Source organism: Harpia harpyja, chromosome 9 (genome assembly GCF_026419915.1).
Source record: "Harpia harpyja isolate bHarHar1 chromosome 9, bHarHar1 primary haplotype, whole genome shotgun sequence".
Lineage (NCBI taxonomy): Eukaryota > Metazoa > Chordata > Aves > Accipitriformes > Accipitridae > Harpia > Harpia harpyja.
Window position 1 is genome coordinate 2,061,552 of NC_068948.1, and position 23,482 is coordinate 2,085,033.

The window sequence follows — 23,482 nt, forward strand, 5'->3', positions numbered from 1 at the left end:
AGGTTAGGAGCGACTTCTGCTTTGAGTGATTAGCCTCTGTTCAAAACGGAGTTTACTAAATTTTGAACGTCAAAATACCTACCTCTGTTTTACTTAGGGCAATAGATTTTACTATTATGGAAAAAAATGGAAGTGATAAGGCTTGGTTGATGAACATAATGATTTTAGAACACATTAATTAACAAGAGAGCTCACAAGTGCCTATTTTGAGCAGATGGAAAATCCAGGAAATCATCAGAGAGGTAGTTGCACTGCTTATGGAGCCAGAAAAGAAGGGAAGAAGCTCCTGAAGGGAAGCTAAAGGGGAAAGGATCTGATAGAGAAGTTGCCAGTCTCACCTTACTGATCAGGGCAGAAACCTCGCTGTGGGGAAAAGACAGAAGGTGCAAAAGAGGGAAAAAACCGTGTGTAACAGAGCCAGAATCTTGCCCAGGGAAGATGCTGACTCCTCATCTTCTTGAAAAAGAAGGAAATGGTACCAGCTGCATTGCAGGGGCGAATTAGCTGCTGCCACAGGAGAGGTGGCATTGAGGAACACTAAAACCGTGGAAACTGTGGAGAGCTATGGATAAAGAGCCTCAGCCATGCCAGTGAAAAACACTGAGCATCAACCATGCAGGGGCTGGACCCAGAAAGGTTGTCAGAAGTATGCAAGGCAGGCTTGACAGCCGGTACGCAGCCAGCTCTGGTGGGAAGCAAGCTGAAGAAAAATACACCTGCAGAGGACAGTCACTAGCCTGGGGACTAAGAATGGAGACAAACTTGTCTCGATCGATAGCTGCTCTTTACCCAGTCCAGGATCAGTGCTCTGCGTTGTGGCACACCATCTGATCAACCTGTAACTTGTGCTTAATCGTGGCAGACCAATAGCCTGCAGGTATTTTGATGAGTAACTGTCTAGACTAGAATGATGCTGTATAAAAAGGAATATTGAAGTAAAAAGCCATATGAACCAGTTTCAAAAATGCAAAATGCTGTTTGAAATGGACATTATCTTCTTCAGAAACAGGTCCAGGCAGTGCTGCAGCCTCAGAGAGTAGCCTGAAGAGCCCATTGCATAAATTATGATTCAGAAATACCACTGAAGCAACTAGCGGGAGGATCAGATAGATAGTCATTATTTTCTGTCGCCTGTTCATGCAGAGACTAAGGCTTTACGTAGTCAGTCTGCCTTTATCCCCTCTGCCATTTAAACGCTGTGGTTGCTCGCAATGTGGTGGAAAGGCAGGATTGTCGGAGTTGGGGAGTTACAGCTTCCATGAAAATAGGTGACCAGGTAGAGGATTGGCACGATCACATCTCCTTGCTGCAAGGAAGGCTGTGGACACCATTAGAGAATCCAGACAGGTGAGAGGCATCATCAATACTCCCAAATATTCATGTGGCTAACTGGCCACATGCCCCACACGCCTCCAGGGGCATTTGCCTCTGGGGCCCACAGATGCTGCTGGACCAGAGAGGAGAGTTGGGGTACAGGCTGCCCTTCAATCTTCTCTGTGATTCCTTGTTTGTTTTTCTTCGGCCCTGTGAGTCTCCCCAGTAATTGCAAGTCACCATGTTTCGGAAGCAGAGCCCCAAACCTGTTGTCTGCCTTCTGTATTGTGCAGACTTTAAATTGCAAATAAACTTGATGATAGAATAGAGGAACTGAGGAAGACTGAATAATAGGACAAGATCAAGACTTGGATACTACAGTGCTGAGCAGCCTCAAAGCACTGATAACAGATAAAATCAAATTACCTGAATCTGGGTGTACTTCACAATTAAAAATAATGTTTTTAATTAAAATAATTCCAGTGGAGAAGGAAGTAAAATATACAAACCTTTAGCCAAGTTTTATGCTCTTCCCATAAATTCATGTGCATCTGGTATAACATGCTATAAATCTGAAAGCTGCTATTAAGAGCCCACTGTAAGGTTTGTGTGAAGCGCGCTATGTAATACCCATTTTGTTACATTCCTCTCAATAATAACATGGTCCTGTCACTCCCAGGATAGACATACTGTGCTGTGCCCATATATGAATCATCAGGATGAGGTATAAACCATCAAGATCTAGATCTAAAAAAATGCTGAAAATGCTCTTTAATTTGCTCCGGTTCTGATCTATTTGAGGGTGTATTTATGATGGTAGAGAATCGCCCTCTCCCTCTCCTTACAGCTCAGGATGCTAGCAGACCTGAAGGTGACAGACTGACGACTGCAAGATTAAACCGGAGCTCTAACACCGAAAGCAGCGTGTGAGACAAACCCTCCTTCTTCCAAACCTGAATTTCAGCGTAGGGCATGGCAGGGTTAATGGCAGAGCAGGTTACACTGGAGTTGTTTGGCTAGGGAGGAGATGGGAACAGATTGCCAAGGCACAATTACACTAAATGAAGGAAGCACAGGCCACACCTGTGCCTGGGACCCTGCGCTCGCAATCCAGCCCTGATTGGATCTCCAGAGACTTCCCGGAGGTAAAGTGTCAATTAGTGTAATGACCCTGGACTTTGTCCACTCCGTTCGCTCATTCTGAGCGTGGAATAATTTTGTGTACGCTGGGGGATCTCTTTTAGCAAACTCCTCACAACACCACCTGCTCGCCCTCTCATTCTTCCAGTGCTATTCCCAGCTCTCCTTCTGCAGGATTGTTGAACTAGAATACAAAATGCAGCATGCCCCGGAGGCAGCAAGGTCTGGATCTTCACGCAGACAATAATGCCCAAACACCTGTATAGATAATATCATCTTTTTTTGGAACAGAGAATGTAGCAAACCCTGCCCTTGCAGCCCAGTCCTGCATACGCATTCAGGGAAATAAGGGGACTCCATGTAAGGGTAAGAGAGGTTCCCAGCTCCATTAACAACTCAGACTGATTACCATGAAGTAATTATCCCCATCTTACATACAGATTAAAGGCACTTTTCTCTTGCAGATTTTCTCTCAAAATGCACTTCTTGCGTAAGGCTGGAGACAGTTTTAACCTCCCTGTATGCGGTCAGTAAATACTTTACAAATCCCTGCATGGATATTGGATCTTGGTGCACATGGTGGAGCAAAACAGGTCGGTCTGAGCAAAACCTGAGCTCACTGGAGTGAGGAATGGGGACCTCCATGGGGCCAAGACAGGAGAACCAACCCTCACTGCCAGCACGGCTTTGTCTCTGTGTGACTCCAGTTTCACATCAGTGCCAGCCCCGGGGCTGGTGCCATCCTGCAGGCATTGCAGTCCCCTGCTATGCCTGGAGACTTGATACACGTCTGGATGAGGAAGATAGTTCATGTGTTTGAGGCATCTGAAGACGATCAGTGACGATCTTCCAGTATTGAATGACACCTTACAGCACTCGGGGTCTGTCACTGTCGTGTACTTCAACACAATCGGATATGTTTTAAGCTAGTGTCAACAGGTTTAGCCAGCTTAAGAGCATGTTAAGCCCTACTGAGACAAGGTTTATAGGTTAGCGGTATGACTTGGAGCATAATCTATACATGTTCTTTAGCTTTAGCCAGCTTTGTACTTATGTGAGAAGTGCGAGTCTTTTATATGTGCCAAGCTGTTTCTATCATGCTTTGGGGAAGTCATTCAGCCTGTGCTAAATGCTGAAATAATCTAAAAGTGTAGAAGCTGCAGGGGAGAGCTGTTCAAAAACACCAGGAGCTGAAGTTAGGCCAAGATTTCCTGTCACTGCTGAGCTAGCTGAAAAAAACAGGAGTGTCCTGAACATGGGAATTAAAGCAAGGAGATGATTCAAATGACTCGAGCCATTTTGTTATACTGCAGCATTCATGTGTCTTAGGTTGCTAATGAGCAACAATACCGTGGATAAATGCAGTAGTTAAGATTATAGCAAAAAAGATTTTTTTCACTTCAACAGGACTGGCATATTTGGAGCAAAAAGCAGCAGTCGTGACAACATATTGTTTATCTTTCATCCAGAGCACAGCTGTGTTTTCCACTGGTCTGTCCAGATTATAGCTAATTTGGAATCCTATGTATGAAAAGCCGTTTCGATGGATGAAATTGGGCTATCTCTTTAGCACTTAAATATTTGCAAAGATGCTGTGGAGCTTAATTAGTTAGCAGCAACATTTTATCTTATGGGTCCACTTCCAAAAGAAGATCATAAATGCTGGAGAGATGACACAAGTATGTGACAGAAATAAACACATTAGATAGTTACAAGAGCAGCAGTAGGAGGTATTAAATGATTTGATATTTAGAGTATCTGTTAGACTCTAACAACTGATTAAAATATGTATTAATTCATATTAATCCTTAATACAAGGATCTTAATAAAGTGTGATTAGCTCGGGTTTGGAAGAGCTTTCAAATCCTGGCACAATAGGTGCAGTAGAAATCCAAAACACTGAAATACACGTGTCTCCCTAAACAGCATTTCTTCTCCGTTTCTATCACTAGAGTACATAGGCTTTAAAATGTTTCTGGCTCCCCCGTTTCATCCAGTCTCCAGCTCAGATGTCCAACATGCTGTGTGCATCCCTGGTACTTGCCTGCGGTTTTAGGCAGACTCCCTCGGTGTGTTTGTTTCTGCAGCCTTTTCTCTCCATGTGCAGGCTCTCCCGTGTTTGCTGTTCTCTGCGTGTCAACACAGGTTAGCTTTAAACCCTCTCTGCCTCTTTTAAAAATCTGTTTTGATTTTTTTCAAGCGTGCTGCCGGGCTGGCAATCCTGCGTGCTTGAAACGCGACCAGAGGGCTTCCAGATAAAATCTGGCCAAACTGAAAGGCCATTGTGCCACCGGGATGCAACGCTGGCTGAGCCAAGTGATTGCTGCCTTGAGTGTCCTCATCGGGGTGTGAGTCAGAGATGGTCTTTGGCAGCTCCCAAACTTCTGCCTGTCCCTCTGTTTTCATGAGTCTTTGGGGCAGCGCAGGAGCACAGCTGCCTGCTGCGAGAGCTAAGGTGGGATGCGTGGGGAGAGGAGCAAGCAAATTCGGGAGCTTCGCAAGAACAGGCTGAATTTCAGGGTGGTCCGTGCAGGTCACACAGCCGGTCCCGGTGATAGCCTCTCCACCAGGATACAGCTAGCTGGGTGTGAGAGCAACAGATTAGTTTGCTCAAGCTTGTCATTTCAAATTCCCTTCCGGTTCTCTATCAGCAAAGCTCAGGCCCATCCCCACAATCAGCTTCTCTCTGGATGGCTGCCGAGATGTGATATTTATAGGGTTTACTGGAAACTGTTGGCACATTACTGGGCTTCAAAATGTGATTGTTTTTCAAAGAAGGAAATTAGCTGGAGTGTGGGGCTGGTGGCCAGCTTGGACTGTAAGCAAAGGGAGCCTGAGGTCAGGACCAAGCTGCATTGTTTCTTTTATCTTCAGAAGCAATTTGCCGCTCTCTGTTTTTTAAGTGACTCTTCATGTGATGGACAAAATGAGATCATTGGGTAGTAATCCTCCATTTTAGAAATACTTGAAGTATTAGTGAAGTACACCCTGAACCACTTAAACAAGTACCTACTGGAGTAATTGGGTGGATAAAAATCTGGTAATTTATAACCCTGTATGAGGGCTTGGAGCATGACAGATGGGTCTCGGCTTGGAATAATAAGGCTGTAATGGAAGAACGTGGATGGGGCAGAACCCTGGGGTGGATGTTGCGAAATGGAGGAGGTATTCTTGTCTTGGACAAGTCACTTCTATTCTTCTTCATCTTCCTATTTGCATAATATTAGTTCATCTTACTTGGTGATTGTGAAGTTTTACTAGCCAATGGTCGTATTTGAAGCCCTTAGCTTGAGAACAGCCTTGAAAAACAAAGTATTGACATTACCTTTGTTTCCCTACAATAAATGCCTCTGAGTGATGCACGTGTTACGGAAAAGCACTTGAAAGAGCGGAGGACGTATGCGCAGAGAGCTGGGTGACCTTTTGGGTGACACACCAGAAGGATTGCCTCAGCAAACTTCTGTATGTACTAGCGTGGCTGGCAAGGTGTTTGTCCTGTGTCTAGGAAGTCTCCCTTGACATTCGCTTAAGGCGCAGCTTGAGGAAAACCCCAGAAGCACCCTTCTTTGTACATGCCACCTTTGCCAACAAGATCCCCTTTGGGAATCAACACGAGCTCGCAGCCTATCTGCTTGACTACGAAGCGACACGTTTGGGGCCGCTGGGACTAGCAGTTTGGAAAGCTGAAGCCCCATACTGAGAGATGATCTGCCAGGAGCCATGTGCTGCTTTGCTGGGGAGGGCAAGCCATCTGCCGTCCTTGCTGCCCTAAGCAAAGCATCTCAGACCCGCAGCCCCCAGGCCCGGCCAGGCTGGACTTTCTCAGCCCAGATGCTTCATTGCCCTATGGACCTGTTAGGTCCTATGGGCAGTTAGTGTCAACTGCATGTTTACGTACTCTTCTCCTTCACTATGGCCCAGGAAAAGTCTTCTGACCTAGCTTAGTGATGTGGACACTGTAATGATACCATGTACGAAGCCCTACTAATAACATCTGTATTTTTTTCACGTACTAGTTTTCCCAGCGATGAATACCAAAGGGCTATGGAGCGAATATCTGTCGTTGTCCAGCAGCACAAAGCGACCATGGTGCCAGGGGAGCCGCAGCTTAACGTGTGCGACAAGGCCGTCATGGTGAGTGGTTAAAGCATGAATACATTTGAGAATCCTTAGCTTAAAATATATTTTGTAAAGGCTTTATAAAATGCCACATGATGCTGGGAAGGGATGGAGAAGAGATGCATGCTCACCTGTTTGAAGGGCTGTCTGGCTGTTCTACGGAGGAGAGGGATGTTTGTTACCTGTGGAATGCAGCAGTGTAGGAAGGCTCATACAGAGTGGGGTTAGGTCTGGAAGGTCTACCAACATGCTGGATAAACTGTGGCTTCCTTCCTTAGAGATACGGCAATATCTACAGCTGTAGGGCCTTCTTCTCCTTTCTAATCCCCTTCTGCAAATCTCAAAAGTCCTCTGTGTTTTGAGTGGTGGGACTGGGACAGTGGCTCTTTTTCAGTGATGTGTGTGAGTATCTCTGGTCTTGCTTGGTGTCCTCCAATTCTATCTGTGCCTGACTTTTCCAAAGTCCTTATGGCTTGAAACATGACAAACATTTACAATTCTGTTTTCTGCTTCAAATTGTATGTTGGGAAGTTACAGTTTGGCTTTCCTGTCAAATGCTGCTTAGTTTGTTGAGAAACTGCATGGTTTGTAGGAGGCAAAGTCGTCAGATGACAAGAGTGTGTGGAGTCTAAGGGGATGTGCCTGTAGACTGACACAAAATAGTAATAGGCAAAATCTTTCTGACACTGAAATAATCTTCTGAAACAAACAGTCAATACCTGCTGCTTAGGGTCTGGCTCCAGACAGACAGAAAAGTACAAAATGTGGAGCTGTGTCTCCTTAGTGAGAAGGCAAAGATCTTTTTTAGCTTTGTCACATCTTTTTATTTTTGGATGTTAAGTAGGAAAAAGATTTGAAGGACCATTGTTTCTGTGTTGTTTTCTTTCATTATTCAACTTTTCCCTTAATAAACACTATTCTGTGCTCCTCTGGGACCTTTTGGGTTCAGGCACTCTCCCCAGTGCCTGGCTGCTGCCAGAGACCTTCACTGGAAAGGCATTTCTTCTGTGCTAACTCCAACTCCTAAACTGGTTCATAAAGTGTAGGCATACTCCGCTGTTCTGCAGCTACCCTGGGGCAGTGTGTTTAGGTGCTGTGAAAACATCTGGTATTCCTGTTTGTCAACAAACAGTGTCTTTGGATTGCATAATGGAAAAAGTGCTGCACTGGAGGTCCCATACTTGGTCCTGTAACCCAGCCCTCTCTTTGGGGCTACTGAGAGTCAGTCTTCTCCCTGAGCATGCCTTGTTCTATCTCAGTTGGGTAGAAGTTTTGCAGACCATGGGCTGCCACTTCTGCTTTGGCTATGGCAGCGTCCAGGGCTTGGCCAAACCCAGTTATGCCTGCCTAGTCTATAAGCAGAGAGAGCTAATGACTGCTCCAATGCTTGGCCGAGCTCAAACCAGACCATTCAGGCTCTCTGAGGCAGAAAGTCCTCCTTGGCGGGCTGGGAGGTAATCTAGTCCCAGGAGAAATGTTCAGATCCCAGCAGGAAATATTATGAGTTTTCCATTCTATTCTATGTAAACTCCTACCATAGAGTAGCTAATAGTAGCTTCCTACATAGGCTAATTACACGGTCACAAAACTGAAATAAACAGGCACCGAATTATTGCCTTTTGAGGCCAGAAATGAAGATACCCAAATCTTTTTGGAGTGATAGTATTGCTGGGGTTGATTGGGCCCTAGATCTGTCTTTGGGGGATGCTGGGAGAATCACCTACTAATACTATGCCCAACATTCTCTTCTAAATTCTGTCACCCATTTATTTGACATGGATATTTGACATCCTTTCTGGGACAGAGAAGAATTGTCTTTACTTATCCATGAGCAAAGCAGATGGATCATTTTGTAGCTACTGCAGTCTTGGGATTGATGTAAGCGTAGCAGCAGCAGCCCTCCTGAGCAGGGGAAGTGTTTGCTGGCCCATCTGTGGTGTATCCCACCAGCAGTGTAGATGAAGCTCCTGCGGAGCCAGTTCTGCTGTGTTTTCCTCCTGTGGAAGTGTAGGAGAAATTGCTCCATGCAGTGGAGCCATGCTGGCTTGACTGCATGTTTGACCTGCAGCACACATGGTGTCCTCAGGGCGCTCTGCACTTCCAGCACGGATCCAGGAAAGCCAACTTGGACTGCAGGACTGAAGCAGATACGATGTGGTTTTTTCAAAAGAACAAACATTTCATTTGTTTCTTTGGATCTCTATTGCTTCTACAGAGTGGTCAGGCGTCTGAAATTTCCAGCGGTGGTTGTGCATTTTAAAATTGAGAAACGGATTTAGAAAACAGTATTAATTGTTCTTAAACCGTCTGGAGCCCTTCATGCAGTGAGGTGCCTTCCGCCAAAGCTCCCCTCCGTGGTCTGCTCCTTCTGCAGAGATAGCTGGTGTCTCACTGCCATCTGTTGTCAGCTGGATGGAATAGAAACCTGCTCTGGCATTTTCTCCAGGCTTAAGCTTTTCTTTTACTCTATAGGAATTTAATTCCAAGAAAACGTAAATGACTTGAAGGATAAAAATAAATAAAATGAAAGGCATTCGGTCAGAGCTGAACTGACCTTTAATAGGCAACAGCAGGAATCTCCCATGGATGGATAGACCTTGAGAGAGGGAGGGACAGAGAATGGAGGCAAAAGATTTCTGAAGGCAGAATGGGAATTGTAACCTGCCATTCACATTACCACAGTCCCAAATTTTAAATGGCAAGGCCCCATGAAACTGAAAAAGTTTTTGTCCAAATTCCTTCCTCCGTTAATCCCTTTGGAAGCTGAGGTTTGCAGTGGGCTTCCTTGCTGACGTCGTTTCTCTGTTGTACACGTGCTGGAGAAAGGTAGTGCAAGAAACATGGAAACAAGGGACACAAATAGTTTTGGTCTGCATGCACTGGAGTAGTTGTCTCATAAATGCCTCCTACTCCATCTGTTCATGAATTCATCCATCAAAATGCTCATTAAAATACAGGCATTCTTATCTCTCTCACACCCTTGGCCTCCTGTTGCTTCTTGCTTGTTTCCACAAGAAAATGCATAGATATCTTAGTGCTAAGAACGAGAACTCGTTTGTGGATCCCAGGAGAATTGGGGGTTTCACCTCATGGTCTGCTTGCTCCACGCTACTACAGGAAAGAGAGGAAGGTCACCAGAGTCCCAGCAGACTGCATTTGTACAGGAGAGACCACTGTATCCCAGAAGAGGGAGTCATCTGCTGCAGGAGGATTTGTAGTCTTTCCTAAAGCTTTTTTTGAATAGTGTTTGGAGTTGGGAAGTTGATGAGCCCAGGAGCATCAGCTGTAAGAGGAGTTTCATTTTTTCAAGCAGGACATAAGAGCGTCTTTGTGAGAACCAAAAAGGGTTGGTTAGGGTACAGGGCTTAGCAGATACTTGGTATGAATCATCTTTCTGTATACTTTTTGTTTGTTTTTAACAGAACTGGTCTCCTCCAGGCTGTGAGAAGCTAGGGAAGTGCCTGAAACCACCCAAGTCTGATCCTAAGAAGTGCTTTTGGCCTCATTGATCTTCCCTGCAGCCCTCAAGAGCTACACAGAAAAGCTATAACCAGCTGGACATACAGTTTACAAAGCATGTCTTTTCACGTTGGCACTCCTGTTTACACAGGAAGGGTGTGATGTATGTATGATATCATCATTTGCTCTTCCAAAAGGGCCAGTGTTTATATTGCTAGTGCTCAGGGTTTAGCCTGTACTCTTGTGGTGTTCTGGTTGTTTCCGTAAATGGTAACTTTTCAGTGAAGACTGTTTCAACTGTAAAAGCTCTCTGGACAACCACAACTCTGCCATCACCTCAGAAATGCCATGGATGCACCTTTCCTCTTGCTTCTTCCACCCAACCTGCTCTCTCAAATCATTTTTCGATCGGATGCCCCTACAGCAGCCATGAGGGACTGTTCAGGAAACTTACAACTGCCAGCAAACCCTGCCCAAACTGCCCTTGTTTTGTTTGCCTGTAACTTGTTGGTTTAACATTTGATTTCCATTGTGAACTCTGGACACCAACTTGTTTTTCCTTTCTCTCTAAACTTGTGAGTACTGGGTGCAGCTGTACAGCCCAGACTGCTGCTGTGCATCGCTGGGTGCAAACAAGTGCTCCCTCCCGTTCCTGACTAAGGGGTTGGCTCCAGGGAGAACACCCTGCCTGCCTTCCATCTGTAGCTGCAAACATTCCCTAGGTAACGGTATAAAGAAATTTGAAGATGGTGTTCATGTAAGTATTGCCTTATTGATGGTGTGCAGGATGTTCTTGTGGAGCTGGGGGTCAGTTGTTCATTTCAGGGGTTTTCTTTGTTTCCAAAAATCTGGGTCCAAATATGGTTTAAGTCACACTTCTAGTCTCATGATCTGGGTCCAGCCAACTGCAGGCTCAGAAATGCCCATTTACATCAGATGTTAACTCTTGACCCTGTTTCCAGTGTACGCTCTCTGAGGAATTCTCCTTGTGCAAACTTTCCACAGCCTGGGTGTAGCACTTCTCTAAACAGAGTTCATGGTAAATGCTGGTCCTTTGCACAGTTCCACATTGCAGATTTCTCATCTGCTTTTGAGCCTGTTTCACACCCTTCGCTATTGCTAATTAAACGTGTCTCGAACAAAACTGCGCAAGGTTACTCTGGGGCTTCGGGGGAGTAGTTAGAAGCAACCCTGAACATGCTGTTTGCGCCACTGACAGCTCCACTTCCACCCCTCCAGTGTTTTGTACAATACACAAGCCCTCTCCGTATGGCGTTGTGCTGCCTTGGGAAAAATTGAGGTGCTCTGTACCTGTAAACAGCCCTACTTGCTTCCCAAGCAAAGCTTGGGGCTGACTTGAGATGGGTTGAGAGCTCTGCTTTTCTGGTAACTGCTGTGCTACTGCCTGCTACGGGCTTCTCAGCTGCTTGTTCTTACCCTCCCTGTAATCCCAAATGCTCTCATTCTCTCCGTTCCCATGGTTTATGCTACCTGTAATCCCCTCCACAGTATTTCCTACTGTATATCTCATGAAGCTGGATAATCCTATAAGATTGTAATAAGAACAGCAGTTGAGTCGGCTCTTAACTGTTCCACCTATCAGAAATCACAGCCAACATTTCATCGGCTGGCAGAGCCTCTGAATCTCTGTGCATCTACAAATGGCATTTGTTTATAGTCCAAATTTCTTAATTGCCTTATGATGTTCCCAGTTGTCCTTCAAGTGTATCAAGGCATTTCCAGTTCATCCATAACGTTTCTCCTTGCTTTGACATAGTGCGGATAGCTCAAGTCTTGGGAGATTCTGATCAGCCTATTCTTCAGTGATGCTGTGTGAGAAGGACTGGTAGGAGGACTTGCAGCAGTCATGTGCGTCTGGCAGCACAGCAGACCAGACAAAACCAGTAACTTCCCATTTTCTGGGGGCTGTCCACATCTGCTTTAGCGCTTTAGCGCTTGTGTCACCCCAAAGTGTTCAGGGCCCTGCAGTTCATTATTATCAGCAGATGAAGGTACCACCAGAGGAGGGAGTCTGTCACTGCAACTCCCTGAAAATCCCTGTCAGCCCTCAAATAGTTACGAACGTATCTGCTGCGACTTGTAACAGTGCTTTGTCTTTCTACCTGCTGCTTATTAAGAGATTGCATCGCAGGATCGCAGCTCATTGTCTGAGCGCTAGCCCAGACATGTTTCTCAGTTCTTGGCATTTGCAGTATGCACATCGTGAGCGTACTGGGTGCCTGCTACCCTGCGTCCCCTACCTGTCTGGCTGCCACTTTGTTCTTTACTCTTTCACAGCTTGCAGTTTTGAAGATACTGCTTTTCCCCTGCCTGTGTAACTTGCTTGGACAAGCCATCCTGTTCTCAGAACGCACGGTGTTTGTCTGGTTACCCAGCACACAAAGTCCTCATTCCTCATTGAAATAATCTCTCCGTGCATAGATACTGGATGTAAACTTTGCACTAGAAAGCTGGCTGCTACAAGTGAATTGACTTGATGTCTGTTTATTATTTGCTTCATGTCCGTTTATTGTAAAAGATCAAAGCTTAATGTGAAGAAGCTACTGCTCTAAATTTAAATAAGAATAGTAGTTTTACAGCTGGATAGCTAGGAAGAATTCTAAATCAATGCCTCTCCCAAAGATGTACAGGTTTTAAAGTTGTGAGATGAAGAAATAATGAAGAAAAAATAAACTATCAGAAATGCATTATATGATTTGTCTGTGCGCACCTGTAAAACAACTAACTAACACCTTGCTTTGGGACAGTCTCACAGATACGCCTTCCAGATCATGAGACTGGCTTGGGTTAAAAATAGCTTGTTTTGTTTTCCCTGTATTATTTTTAACGTGGATCAATTTCCCAGCCCACACAGCTGCCCAAGTACAATTCAGAGGCTGGTGTGGGGACCAGGGGCATACGTGGCCTGAGGCTGCATCCACCAGCACAGCCGCAGGGATGTGTGGGGCAGCTCAAAAACACCGATACACGCCGTGGATCACAAAGCGGCCACCATGTATTACCACGTCTGCCCTTAATCATTATCCTGAGCCTCTGATCTGAAGTTGGTCTGTGTGATAGTTGCCCAGTTCTGGGAACTGCCCGTACTGGGGCAGGTGTTGGCTTTGCAGGAGCTGCCTGTGGGACCTGCCTGGGGTTGTGTGTGCAATAGCGGTCGACAGAGGAGTGGGTCTGGTGGGGTTTACTGGCCGCCAGTCAGGGACCTGCAGCACTGAAGCGGGCTTGTTGGTGGCTTCTTTTCTCAAGCCGCAAGACATAAGAGCTAAAGGAAAGATGATGTCTTTCTAAGACTGCTTCTATGTGATGTTCCTTTCTTTATATTTAAATACATCTGCTAAATGCTAAAAGCTTAATATCTGCTTGGGCTAAGAGTCCAAGGAATTTCTTTCTTGCCTTTAATTTCCAATTAGCTGAGCCTCTCGAGTCCCCCTGCTCTGCCCCTGAGGCTGTGTTATCATCCAACCCTCCATGCAGAGAAGCTTCTGAAATTGATGTAGCTAATAATCGTGGAAAAAGTCCTACTGCATTTACAGTCTATGGCTGCAAAAATGGAGCCTTGATTTAAAATCCTGCAGCGACAAATGGATTATTTCGGTGGCAAATTAGTCTCTGAGGACCAACAATTTGGGGATCTGAACACTGGAATTGGAAACCAGAAGATCAATTCCGAACACTTAGAGCCAAGGTTAATGCCCTGCAAACTGTATTGAGTGCAATGATGGAAGATAACATGCCTCTGCATTTTAAATGGGAAGCCGAGGAACACAGTATAAAATGTGAAAATGGGCACGTTCGGAACAGAACGAGAGCGAGCGATACCCACGTATTTGCTAATAAAACGTTACGTGGTGTCTGGGGACTGAGTTTCCAGGCGAGTGCTGAGGATGACAGTGGGCTTTTACTAAAGGAACGGAAACTAACATCGCCGAGAAGGAGCCTGTTGAACTTGGGACACTTGCTGCCACGTGGAAGCTGGCAGTTCTTGGTACCTGCCGAGTCGAGCCTTTCCCGAACGTGGTGGACAGCTTCCAGAAGCCTCCTGGTTTCACATAAAGCGAAGCAGACAAGATGAGAATCTCCCAAAGGTGGGTGAATACTCTTTATTCCAGTGAGGACATTCTTGCAGTCACCATGCAAGATAATTTCAGCAGCTGAAGAAAGACCTTTTGAAGGTGAGAATGGTTTGAATTGGGGCTTTGGGGGGAAGGCAGTACTGGGAGGCAGTTTATTGTCTGCAGAGTTGCCAGCAGCCTCTTCAGCACAGCTAGATGAGAAATCTCTCCCCGGGGATCTTGCTGTTGTCCTCACCACTGGGAAACTTTACAAACTACATGCACTCTCCAAGAGTTACTCTTGAGTGCTTGTTCAGTATCCAAATAACTGTTCTGCAGTTAAAGTGGCTTGTTTTCCATTTCTCTTCACAGTTACAATACTTGGAAATAGACTTTTGCTTTTGTTTTCTGGTAGTATTTGATGTGAGTTTTTCATATGTTATCAGAAAGCGACACGGCAGTGCCTCTTGAATTAAACTGTTAGTTTTTAAGAACAATTGTAAGGGAAGAACTGAAATCCCATTTTAGGTTCTTTCTTCCTTTGGAAAATAGCTATTTTAAACACCGAGAAAAGAGTCCATTTGCCTGTTTTCTTTATATCCCCTTCCACCGTTTATAGTTTTGTTGTTGCTCGAAGTCTAGTTCGGATTATATAAATCCTAAATAAAGGTGGATCCCTAGCCAAAAGGCTGTGGTCTCTTAGGAGTGAAAAAAACCTCTGCCATCCAACTTCGAGAGAGAGCCAATCTGGCAGCTCTCTACACCTTTGTCCCTCCTGAAGTCACTTAATACCCTTCTGGGCGATACGTAGGTTGGTAGCACGATTCCCATCTGAAAGGGATAGGGGCTGAAAAACCCGCCAGCCCCTTCGCCAGCAGCGAGGAATGCGTGCCAAATCCATTAGTTCTGGATCGGACTCAAAATCCCCTCCCGGCTCGGCCAAGCTGGCCGGAGGAGAGAAAGAGAGAGGGGGGTTGTGTCTTCTCCAAGGGCCTGATCCAACCTGCTGCAGTGGGCAGGAGGGGCTGGGTTCGGCTCCATGCAAACAAGGATGCTGTGGAAGGGCAGAGCTGGTTCACCATGCTTTCGCCTCTTTTAGGGGGGACAACGCTAGCTCGTTATTCAGTACGGATGCTTCGGTCCCGAGCCCAGGGAGCTGGCCAGGGAACTGCATTCTTCTGCTGTTGAAATAAGATATTTCAAATTTGTTTTTTAAAAAAAATGGGTCTAAAGTGCATGCGTTTCTAAAGCCGAAATTGAAACGAAATGTTCCAGCAGATTTGAAAGGAAATTTTAGTTCTCATTTCCCCTTGTGGGGCGTGTTGAAATTTTGGGCATTTTGTTCCACTTCACGCTGAAGTTTTAAACTCCTTAACGGAACAGAAACTTCCATACTTGGCACAGCTCTTCTAATTGCCTGCTTAAGCTGATTAGAGTTAGCTCTCAAGCTTTTACACCCCCAGTTTCTATGTTCACCGGCTAATTACATCTCTCGTATGAGGATCTCAAAGCACTTTTAAATCACTGATCACCTCTGTGTCCAAAAGAGAGGCAAAGCCAGTGTCCCCCTGCTACAGTACGGGCAGTAGTTCCTCTGCCAGGCACAGAACAGCCCTAAACCTCTCCGAGCTGCGAGCGGATGTTGAGACACCTCCCCAGCGATATTCCAGAGCCGAAGTCCTTTGACATCACATTTGGAAATTGGTCCTAGGAAAGTTCTTTTCAGATGGAAATTGCAGCAGGAGTCAGCACTGTTGTTTGAAAGATTGAACAATTACAGGGAAAGCTAATTTACTTTGGATGTTAAAAACCAGTCTGTACTGGTAGGTGCAATTCATATCCTTTGAAAGGGAGGATTAATGAGGTGAAGTTCTGACAGAGATTTGAGAAATGTTGGTTTTAAACCTGAGCTGGCATGTGGCATTATTCCTGGCAGCTGAATAATTGGAAGTCTGATTTGGTATAACCTTTATGTTCTTCCTGGCAGAACTGATGGTGTTTGAGAGGCCTGATCCTGCATCAGAGGAGAGGAGAGATCCCCCCAGCTGCTTCTTCACCCGGCTGCTGGATGCAAAGGGACCGGTGGGAGCCCTCGGCAGCTCGTCCTGGTGAGAGCTGCTGGTTTGCCGGGGGTCGGTTGGCATGAGAGCCCTGGGAACCTTGCTTAGCCTGAAGAAAAATGTGGTGGTGTCTTCTGCTAGTAATGGTGATGATAGTGTAGGAGGGTCACAAACAAGAAAAGTGTGATGAAGACCCCAGCTTACGGCTCCTCCATTAGTGAGATGCAGAAGGCAGGGTTGCCTGGTGTTTGCACTGCAGGCAAAAGAGCCCTTTCTCAGCTCCTGCTTATTTCCATGGGTAGGCAGATAAATTCCATCACTTCCATCCGCCAGGAAGAAGAGGAGTTGCTGGAATAGCTCATTGTCCGGTATCGTGGTTGGTAAGGTTACAAGAGAAACCCTTCCAGCTCATCCGAGGGAGTGAGGGTGTTGCAAAGCTGCTGTTCCAGCGGAAGGCTACGTGCTTCGTCCGTGTTTGCTTCACTGAAACAGCTGCTAGAGAGGATTTTTCTGGTGCCAAAGAGATAATCTGACTTCAGGGAAAATCTTAGTCTGTAAGGGAATGGTTGTGGAAGGAGGCACGCTGACCTCCTGCGCAGGCTGTCTCTGGCAATAGAGAGCTTAACAAGAAAGGGAGCAACCTTTTCACTGGCCTTCAGCTTGTCTCTCTTTGCACCTCAGGCAGACATCCATTAAGCAGGTGTCTTTTGCTGTCTATAGAAGAATTAGGAAGACAATAGAGCAGTGGAGGATTCGGTGTACAGCAAATAATTCCCGAGGGTTTGCACCAAGCACTGGCAACCGTGCAACGACACAGGACGTGTCGGATGCTGGGATGAAGGCAGAATCGGGTGTCTCGCGAGCCGTGCTGTGCATACGAGCCCGTCACGGCTAAGTTGGAGGGGAGACCAGCTGCTCCTCCTGTGCGAGAAGCACCTCTCGTAGCAGGGGAGGACCCACAGGGCTGTTGGGAGTGACTGGTCCAGCAAGAGTAGGAGAAAGCAGCTCTGCGTTCGTTACCAGGCTGCTGCAGCCCTCAGCACTCAACCCACGGGTTCCACATCAAATCACCGCAAAATACCTGGATAGCTGCTGGCACGCTGTCGCACGCTTCGAAGACCGGTCCTAACGGCTGTCCGGAGGGTGCGGAGCTGAAACCGTTCCCATCACAGCTATCGGCAGCAAGCACTGAGTTCGGCCAGGGGTGTTGCACGCTAGAACTGCCTTTGCTTTCTGCGGCGGGTTGTACCCAGATGCATTTGGACCAGATCCAAGGCGTATTTGCTAATGTAAGAGGAGATCTGTACTCATTCAACAGTACGTCTCCTGCCCGCAATGGATTTTGGATGGGCAAACGGATGTTCACCCATCAGGCGATGGGAGATAGGAGCTGTGCGAGAGTGCTTTGACCTGCCGTACGAACGAGTGACACCAATAGCTGCTGAGCTGTTAGTCCAGGACCGAGGGCACTCAGACCGGCTGTGTTATCATCCCCCATGAGTGTAATCCAAACCAACGGTTTTAACAAGCACAAAATGCGATTTCAGGGGTTCATAAGAGGTGACGAGGGACAGAAAAGCAGGAAATAGTTCAGTCCTAACAAGCTTGCTATCTATGCGAGGTGCAGGTCAGGTGTGAAGGGGGGTGAAAGTGTAACCCCTGGGCACGGGACCCCTTTCCCAAGCTGGCTGGGGCAAGGCAGGGTCCCAGGGCTTCACGTAGCGGGGGAAATACGGCTCCCCACGCCGCAGGTACCAGAACGCTCTTCAGAGGGGAAACTGGGGCTCCATACACTGGGGTACCAGGGCTCCATGCAGCGGGGTCACCCAGGCTCTCTGCAGCAGGGTACAGAGCACTGTGCACTGCAGGTGTCCGCGCAGCGTGCACCGAGGTACCGGGGTGCTGTGTGCTGGGATACCTGGGCTCCCTGCACCGGGATACCAGAGCTCCGTGCTCCGGGGTAGCAGGGCTTCGTGCACCGGGGGGATCGGGGCTCTGTGCCCCAGGGGGCCAGAGCTCTATGCACTGGGGGGACTGGGGCTCTGTGTACTGGGGGATCGGGGCTCTGTGCCACAGGGGGCCAGAGCTCTATGCACTGGGGCGACTGGGGCTCTGTACCCAAGGGTACCAGAGCTCCATGCACTGGGGGGGACTGGGGCTCTGTGCACTGGGGGATCGGGGCTCCGTGCCCTGGGGGGGACTGGGGCTCTGTGCACTGGGGGACTGGGGCTCCGTGCCCTGGGGGGGACTGGGGCTCTGTGCACTGGGGGATCGGGGCTCCGTGCCCTGGGGGGGACTGGGGCTCTGTGCACTGGGGGATCGGGGCTCTGTGCACTGGGGGGGGACTGGGGCTCTGTGCACTGGGGGATCGGGGCTCCGTGCCCTGGGGGGGACTGGGGCTCTGTGCACTGGGGGATCGGGGCTCTGTGCACTGGGGGGGGACTGGGGCTCTGTGCACTGGGGGACTGGGGCTCCGTGCCCTGGGGGGGACTGGGGCTCTGTGCACTGGGGGATCAGGGCTTTGTGCGCTGGGGGGGACTGGGGCTCTGTGCACTGGGGGATCGGGGCTCTGTGCCCCGGGGTACCAGAGCTCCACGCACCGGGGCTCGGGTCTCCGTACCCCGGCGGCGGGGGGGGGCGGGGGGGGGGACACACCGGCGCTCCATACACGGGGGTGCCACACCTCCACGCACCGGCTGGTGCGGAGCTGGGGTCTCCGCACCCCGAAGCGCCAGACCTCCACCCACCGCGGCACCGTCGCTCCGTGTGGCCGTTCCCGCCGGCGGAGGGCCGCCCCCCCCCCCGCCGCCCCCCCCCCCGGCCCCTCGCCCCGCCTCGCCCGGCTGTGCGCGGCGCTGCCGGGATGCGCAGAGCGGGGCCGCCATGACCCAGGAACGGCTGCGGCTCGTCCGGCAACGGCTGCGCTCCTTCCCAGACTTCCCGGTGCCCGGCGTGCTTTTCCGGTGCGGACCGGGATGGGGCCGGGCCGGGGAGGGAGCGGAGCCCGGGGGACGGACGGGGACGGGGGGGGGTTTGCTGCCAGCGTCCCCCCCCCCCCCCGCTGCCCATCCTTCCCCTTGCCTGCTCCGGGCAGAACCCGCTTCCCCTGGGGTTAGGAGCAAGGGCTAACTGTTCTCCCTCTCTTTGCAGCGATATCAGCCCTTTGCTGAAGGATCCTGCAGCTTTCAGGGCTTTGCTTGATCTTCTGGAAGATCATTTGAGGGCGTCTTTCCCCCAAATCGACTTTATCGCAGGTGAGCGTTGGTTGAAAGGTCTCTGAGCGCGGGGCACCGCGTGTGTCCTCAGGCTGCCCGGGCAGGAGGCGTGGGGAGACTCCTCTGCTAATGGGGCAGCAAACCCTGTACCCCGTGGACACTGTAATCGCTCAAATGTTGGCCAGCACCGGGACAGGTTATACCCTTAACCTGCTCCTGTAGTTTCCCGAAATACTGGGTTTAGATCTGGCAAACGCCACCTGATGACACTTCGGTGCCAATTTCGTAATTCATCGCTTTCATCGTTAAAAAAACAAGTCGGGGAGTACAGAAAGCCTGCCGTGCGTGTAAGGTCTCGCGCGGTCCCCACGGCAGGCAGACCCTGTTCCAGCACGTTTTCCTTCTCAGGGGGCCTTTTCAAGCCAACAGAAACAGCCTTTGTGGCGATAACGTGTCGCAGCACACCTATGAAAGAGGCTGAGAATGAAAGTGCTTAGGAAGGCGGTGCTTGGGCTGGACGATAGCCCAAAGGTCAAGGAGTCTAGACCAAACCTGGTCCAAGTGCCTCATGATAACTGAAGTCTGTCCCCCGGCAGTACAAAGTCCCTGGTTGTGTGGCCAAACTGATAGCGGGCCTTTGCTGAGCTTATCTCTAAGAACGAGAGCTAGAGGGGAGGCAAAACGGGCAGATGGGGGGATCGATGCGGTGCCCCGAAGCCCGTCAGCAGCACATCTTGGTGAGCACAGGCAGCGCAGGAGTGTGGTGTGTGTTTTCAACCCAGAGAAATGATTGTAAGAGCAAATCGCTTCTAGAGACACCCCCCCCCCCCCGAACACAGGAGGATAAACCTGGGGTATTGTGCAAAGACACCCCCAGTCGAATGGCTCTATTCTGAGTATTCGTGCTGCTCTGTTCCCCCCAGGCCTGGACTCCCGTGGCTTCCTCATAGGCCCCTCTCTGGCTCAGAGACTGGGGATCGGCTTCGTGCTGGTACGGAAAAAGGGGAAGCTTCCCGGTCCGACCGAGTCTGTCTCCTACGACCTTGAGTATGGCAAGGTAATGCCCAGGGAGGAGAAGAGGGTTTCCAGCCTGCTTGATGCAGGGCTGGGGGGTGTCAGCGAGGGGACGGAGTGATAAAACCAGCGGAGGGGTCCCCAACCTGGGTTTCACAGCCAGTGCTGATGCCACGGGCAGTCTGGCACCGCACAAGCTTCAGAAATGGCACTGAACTTCACCATGCCCTGGCATGGCAGCTCCCTCCCTGAGCCACAGACATGTGGTTTGTGTTGGTGATCTGCGCTGTGATTTTGGGGGGGGGGGGGGGGATGACAAGACTTGGCGCTAAATTGCTTTCTTTGGCTTGAATTCAGGCGCATGGACATGGAGTGTGTTTCCCACTCTTTCAGTAAGTGCTATAAGTAAATGCCTTTATTGCACGGCTTCAAAACACGAGCGCTCGCCTCGTAACACCGCAGCCTCTCTGATTAAAGAGCAGAGGTATAAGCCTAATAACACGCTACCACTGGTAACTAACAGCAGCCAGGGACTGGCAGCAGAAACACCAAACCTAGGCATTATTTATGAGGATTGTTTGGGCCAACCCCTGCATGGGACAAGTTCATCTCACACAGGACGTGCCTGTGACGGTTTGGATCAGGCTTGGAGGTGCTGTCAAGGCAGAGCGCTCCAGCCCAGTGCATTACAGGAGATTTTCCTCACTGGAGAACTGCTTCGGGATAAGGTTTCATGGTGAGACCGTAACTCGATGAATGTTCAGGATCTAGACGTGCCAGAGGGTTGGCCCAGCAATCACCTAACCCACTATATATTTCCATGGCACTCCCGTATAGCTGGAGTATGTGGTTTGGGGGGGTTTTAGGTGCTGAGTGTTAAGGTTGATCTCGCTGAAGACTTGTCTGCATTCCACCATGTGAAGTGTTTCTCTGTAAGACAAGACTAAAATGAAGCTACTCTTTCCACCCTGCAGGCTGAACTTGAAATCCAGAGTGATGCTGTGGAACCGGGACAAAAAGTAGTTATTGTAGATGACTTGCTTGCAACTGGAGGTGAGAGAAGCAGACGGTGTTAGAGCATGTGTAACCCACATATGCATGCGTTGGTAGCAGCAGGCGGCACGGCTGTGGGGTTGGAAGCTTACCTCGGCACTGCTCCTCGAGTGACAATGTTTCTGCTCAACCTCTGTGTCCTGCAGGTACCATGTGTGCAGCCTGTGAGCTGATGAAGAGGCTGAAGGCTGAAGTCCTGGAGTGCCTGGTGGTCATAGAGTTAAAATTCCTGAAAGGGTCGGAAAAGCTCAAATCCATCCCTTTCTACTCTCTGCTGCAGTATGACTGAGGAGGAGGAGGAGGAAGGAAATGCACGCCCTGAGCTGTGCACAAGTTTGGGGCTTTATTCAGTGACTCTTGTTGTCACAGGGGGGTGGGCAGGGGGGGGGAATCTAAAATTTTGATCCTGGCCAGATGCTATACAATCGTAAGTCCTATTTATTTTCCAAGCCACAGATTAAGGTGTGTTGAGTGTAAGGATGCTTTTTGGAGTTCATCCTTTTGGGAAGAAAGAACAGCCTGATTGGTTTGGCGGATGGAGGCCAACATGCAGCCTCACTGAGTATTTTTCTTTTAGGAGACCAAAGTGAAAATACTGCTGCTGAGGCAGGAGAGGTCTGATAGCTTAGTGGGCCCAGCATTCCCTTTCGGTTGAGCTGTGCCCAGTCAGCCTCCTAGGAACCCATTAGAAGTTTGCCAAAGAAACATGGAAGATGGGCAAAAAGTGATTACTCATCTAAGGGATAAATCCCTCTGTATTTGACCTCAGAGGATGGTCTGGTTGCTCTCTGCTGTTGCTCAAACCGGAATAGGTTGCTCTTACATTAAGGTAGTGCTTGCTAAGGAGAATTAAGTGCCTGCCCAGCCCTGTATCCTGAAATCAGGAGGCAGCCACTGCCAACGCAATGGAGGTTGCTGGTCTAGATGAGCTCGAGCACCATGTCAGCTTGCAGCTTGGCTCGTGGTCTCCTTCCCTTGAGACTGCGAGAAGCCGAAGGTCTCTGTTGTAGGAAGCCGTCTGCCTTCCCTTGCTGCAGGGTAGTTCTTAGCAGCAAACTTTAGAAAACTGGGAGCAATCTACATCAGGAGAAGTAGCACACAGCTGGGCGACAGGCAGTGAGGAAGGGGGCCCGTGCACATGCTCAGGGCTGTTTACCTGCCTTCTCTCCAGCAGCACTAGCACCTACCAAAGCCTGCAGTCCAGCCACAGCTGGCAGCTTTTGTTTAGCACAGATTCCCCACTTACGTGGGGGATCCCCTCTGCTGTATTCTTCTTGGGGCATCAGGATGTTGAAAGGACAATGCCAGTTTGGAGCCCATTCTTCTTGGTATGTTTGGTGTCAGATAAGGCCACAAGAAAGAAAGAAAAGGTGTTAAGGCTTGCAGCCGAGCTCTGGCAGTCTCACTCAGGTTGTGTGATGGATGACGTGGGGTTTGGAGATGCTCCCTATAGCATGGTTCAGTTTGGTCACAGGAGTAGCTAAAACCCAGTGTGCCAAAACTTTCACATGCCTGCAAACATTAGGGACTGTGTCCCTGGCATAGCAGGGGCTAAACTCGCTGGTAAAATAAATGTTGACTTACTTTTATTTTTTCTAAACTGTCTCAGAGCTGTTCTTGCAGTAGCTGAAGCCATTAATTACCCTTGTGAGTGTCTTCCTCCAAACCCAGGCTGTCAGTGGAGAGCAAGGCTGTGGCGTGAGCTCCCCTTGTCACCCCAAACGCTTGGAAGGAATCGCTTGCCAGGACTGAGCAGGTCAGGTATCTTTTCTTTGTGCCTGGCACCAACCTCGAGCTGGAAGGGGGTACTCAGGCTGGTCCTGCTGGGTTGCAGTAGAAGTGCCCAGCGCTGGTGGGAGCATCGATCAAGCCCCCACAGCTCAGCTCACCTTCCCCAGCCAGCGCGTAGGGATGCCGCGGACCCTGCCCTTACACTTTTAAGGGCTATTACAGCTATTTTTATCACCATTTCCTGAAAAGCCACTTCAGTGGCTGCTCAGTTTGTGCTGAGAAACACCATTCCCCCGGGAGAAAC

The 23,482-nt window shown here is 49.0% G+C and overlaps 2 protein-coding genes across 12 annotated transcripts in view; both read left to right on the top strand.

Annotated features, from left to right (window-relative positions):
* The window catches only part of GALNS (galactosamine (N-acetyl)-6-sulfatase), a 51,877-nt gene extending 37,085 nt beyond the window's left edge, over positions 1–14,792 (top strand). For 2 of the 7 annotated variants that reach the window (XM_052795281.1, XM_052795285.1), the window contains exon 13: positions 4,655–4,877. In XM_052795281.1, coding sequence (XP_052651241.1) covers positions 4,655–4,862 — 208 coding nt within the window. In that variant the 3' untranslated portion in view covers positions 4,863–4,877. Of the gene's footprint in view, positions 1–2,161; positions 2,241–4,654; positions 4,878–6,470; positions 6,589–8,788; positions 9,026–9,995; positions 12,741–13,463 lie in introns of those variants that run through there. The other 5 variants (XR_008236445.1, XR_008236444.1, XR_008236446.1 and 2 more) reach the window with 5 other exon arrangements.
* Positions 13,908–23,047, top strand: APRT (adenine phosphoribosyltransferase). 5 transcript variants are annotated; one of them, XM_052795313.1, is made up of 7 exons: positions 14,113–14,225; positions 16,093–16,213; positions 19,316–19,419; positions 20,304–20,437; positions 20,752–20,786; positions 21,369–21,447; positions 21,594–23,047. In XM_052795313.1, exons 2-6 carry the CDS (start codon positions 16,098–16,100, stop codon positions 21,415–21,417), a joined length of 438 nt encoding a protein of 145 aa, XP_052651273.1. In that variant the 5' UTR covers positions 14,113–14,225; positions 16,093–16,097; the 3' UTR covers positions 21,418–21,447; positions 21,594–23,047. The 5 variants fall into 5 exon arrangements, with proteins under 5 accessions (XP_052651271.1, XP_052651273.1, XP_052651269.1 ...); XM_052795311.1 differs by lacking the exon at positions 20,752–20,786 and having other exon boundaries at positions 13,908–14,138; XM_052795309.1 differs by lacking the exon at positions 20,752–20,786.
* Positions 23,048–23,482: the final 435 nt, after the last annotated feature.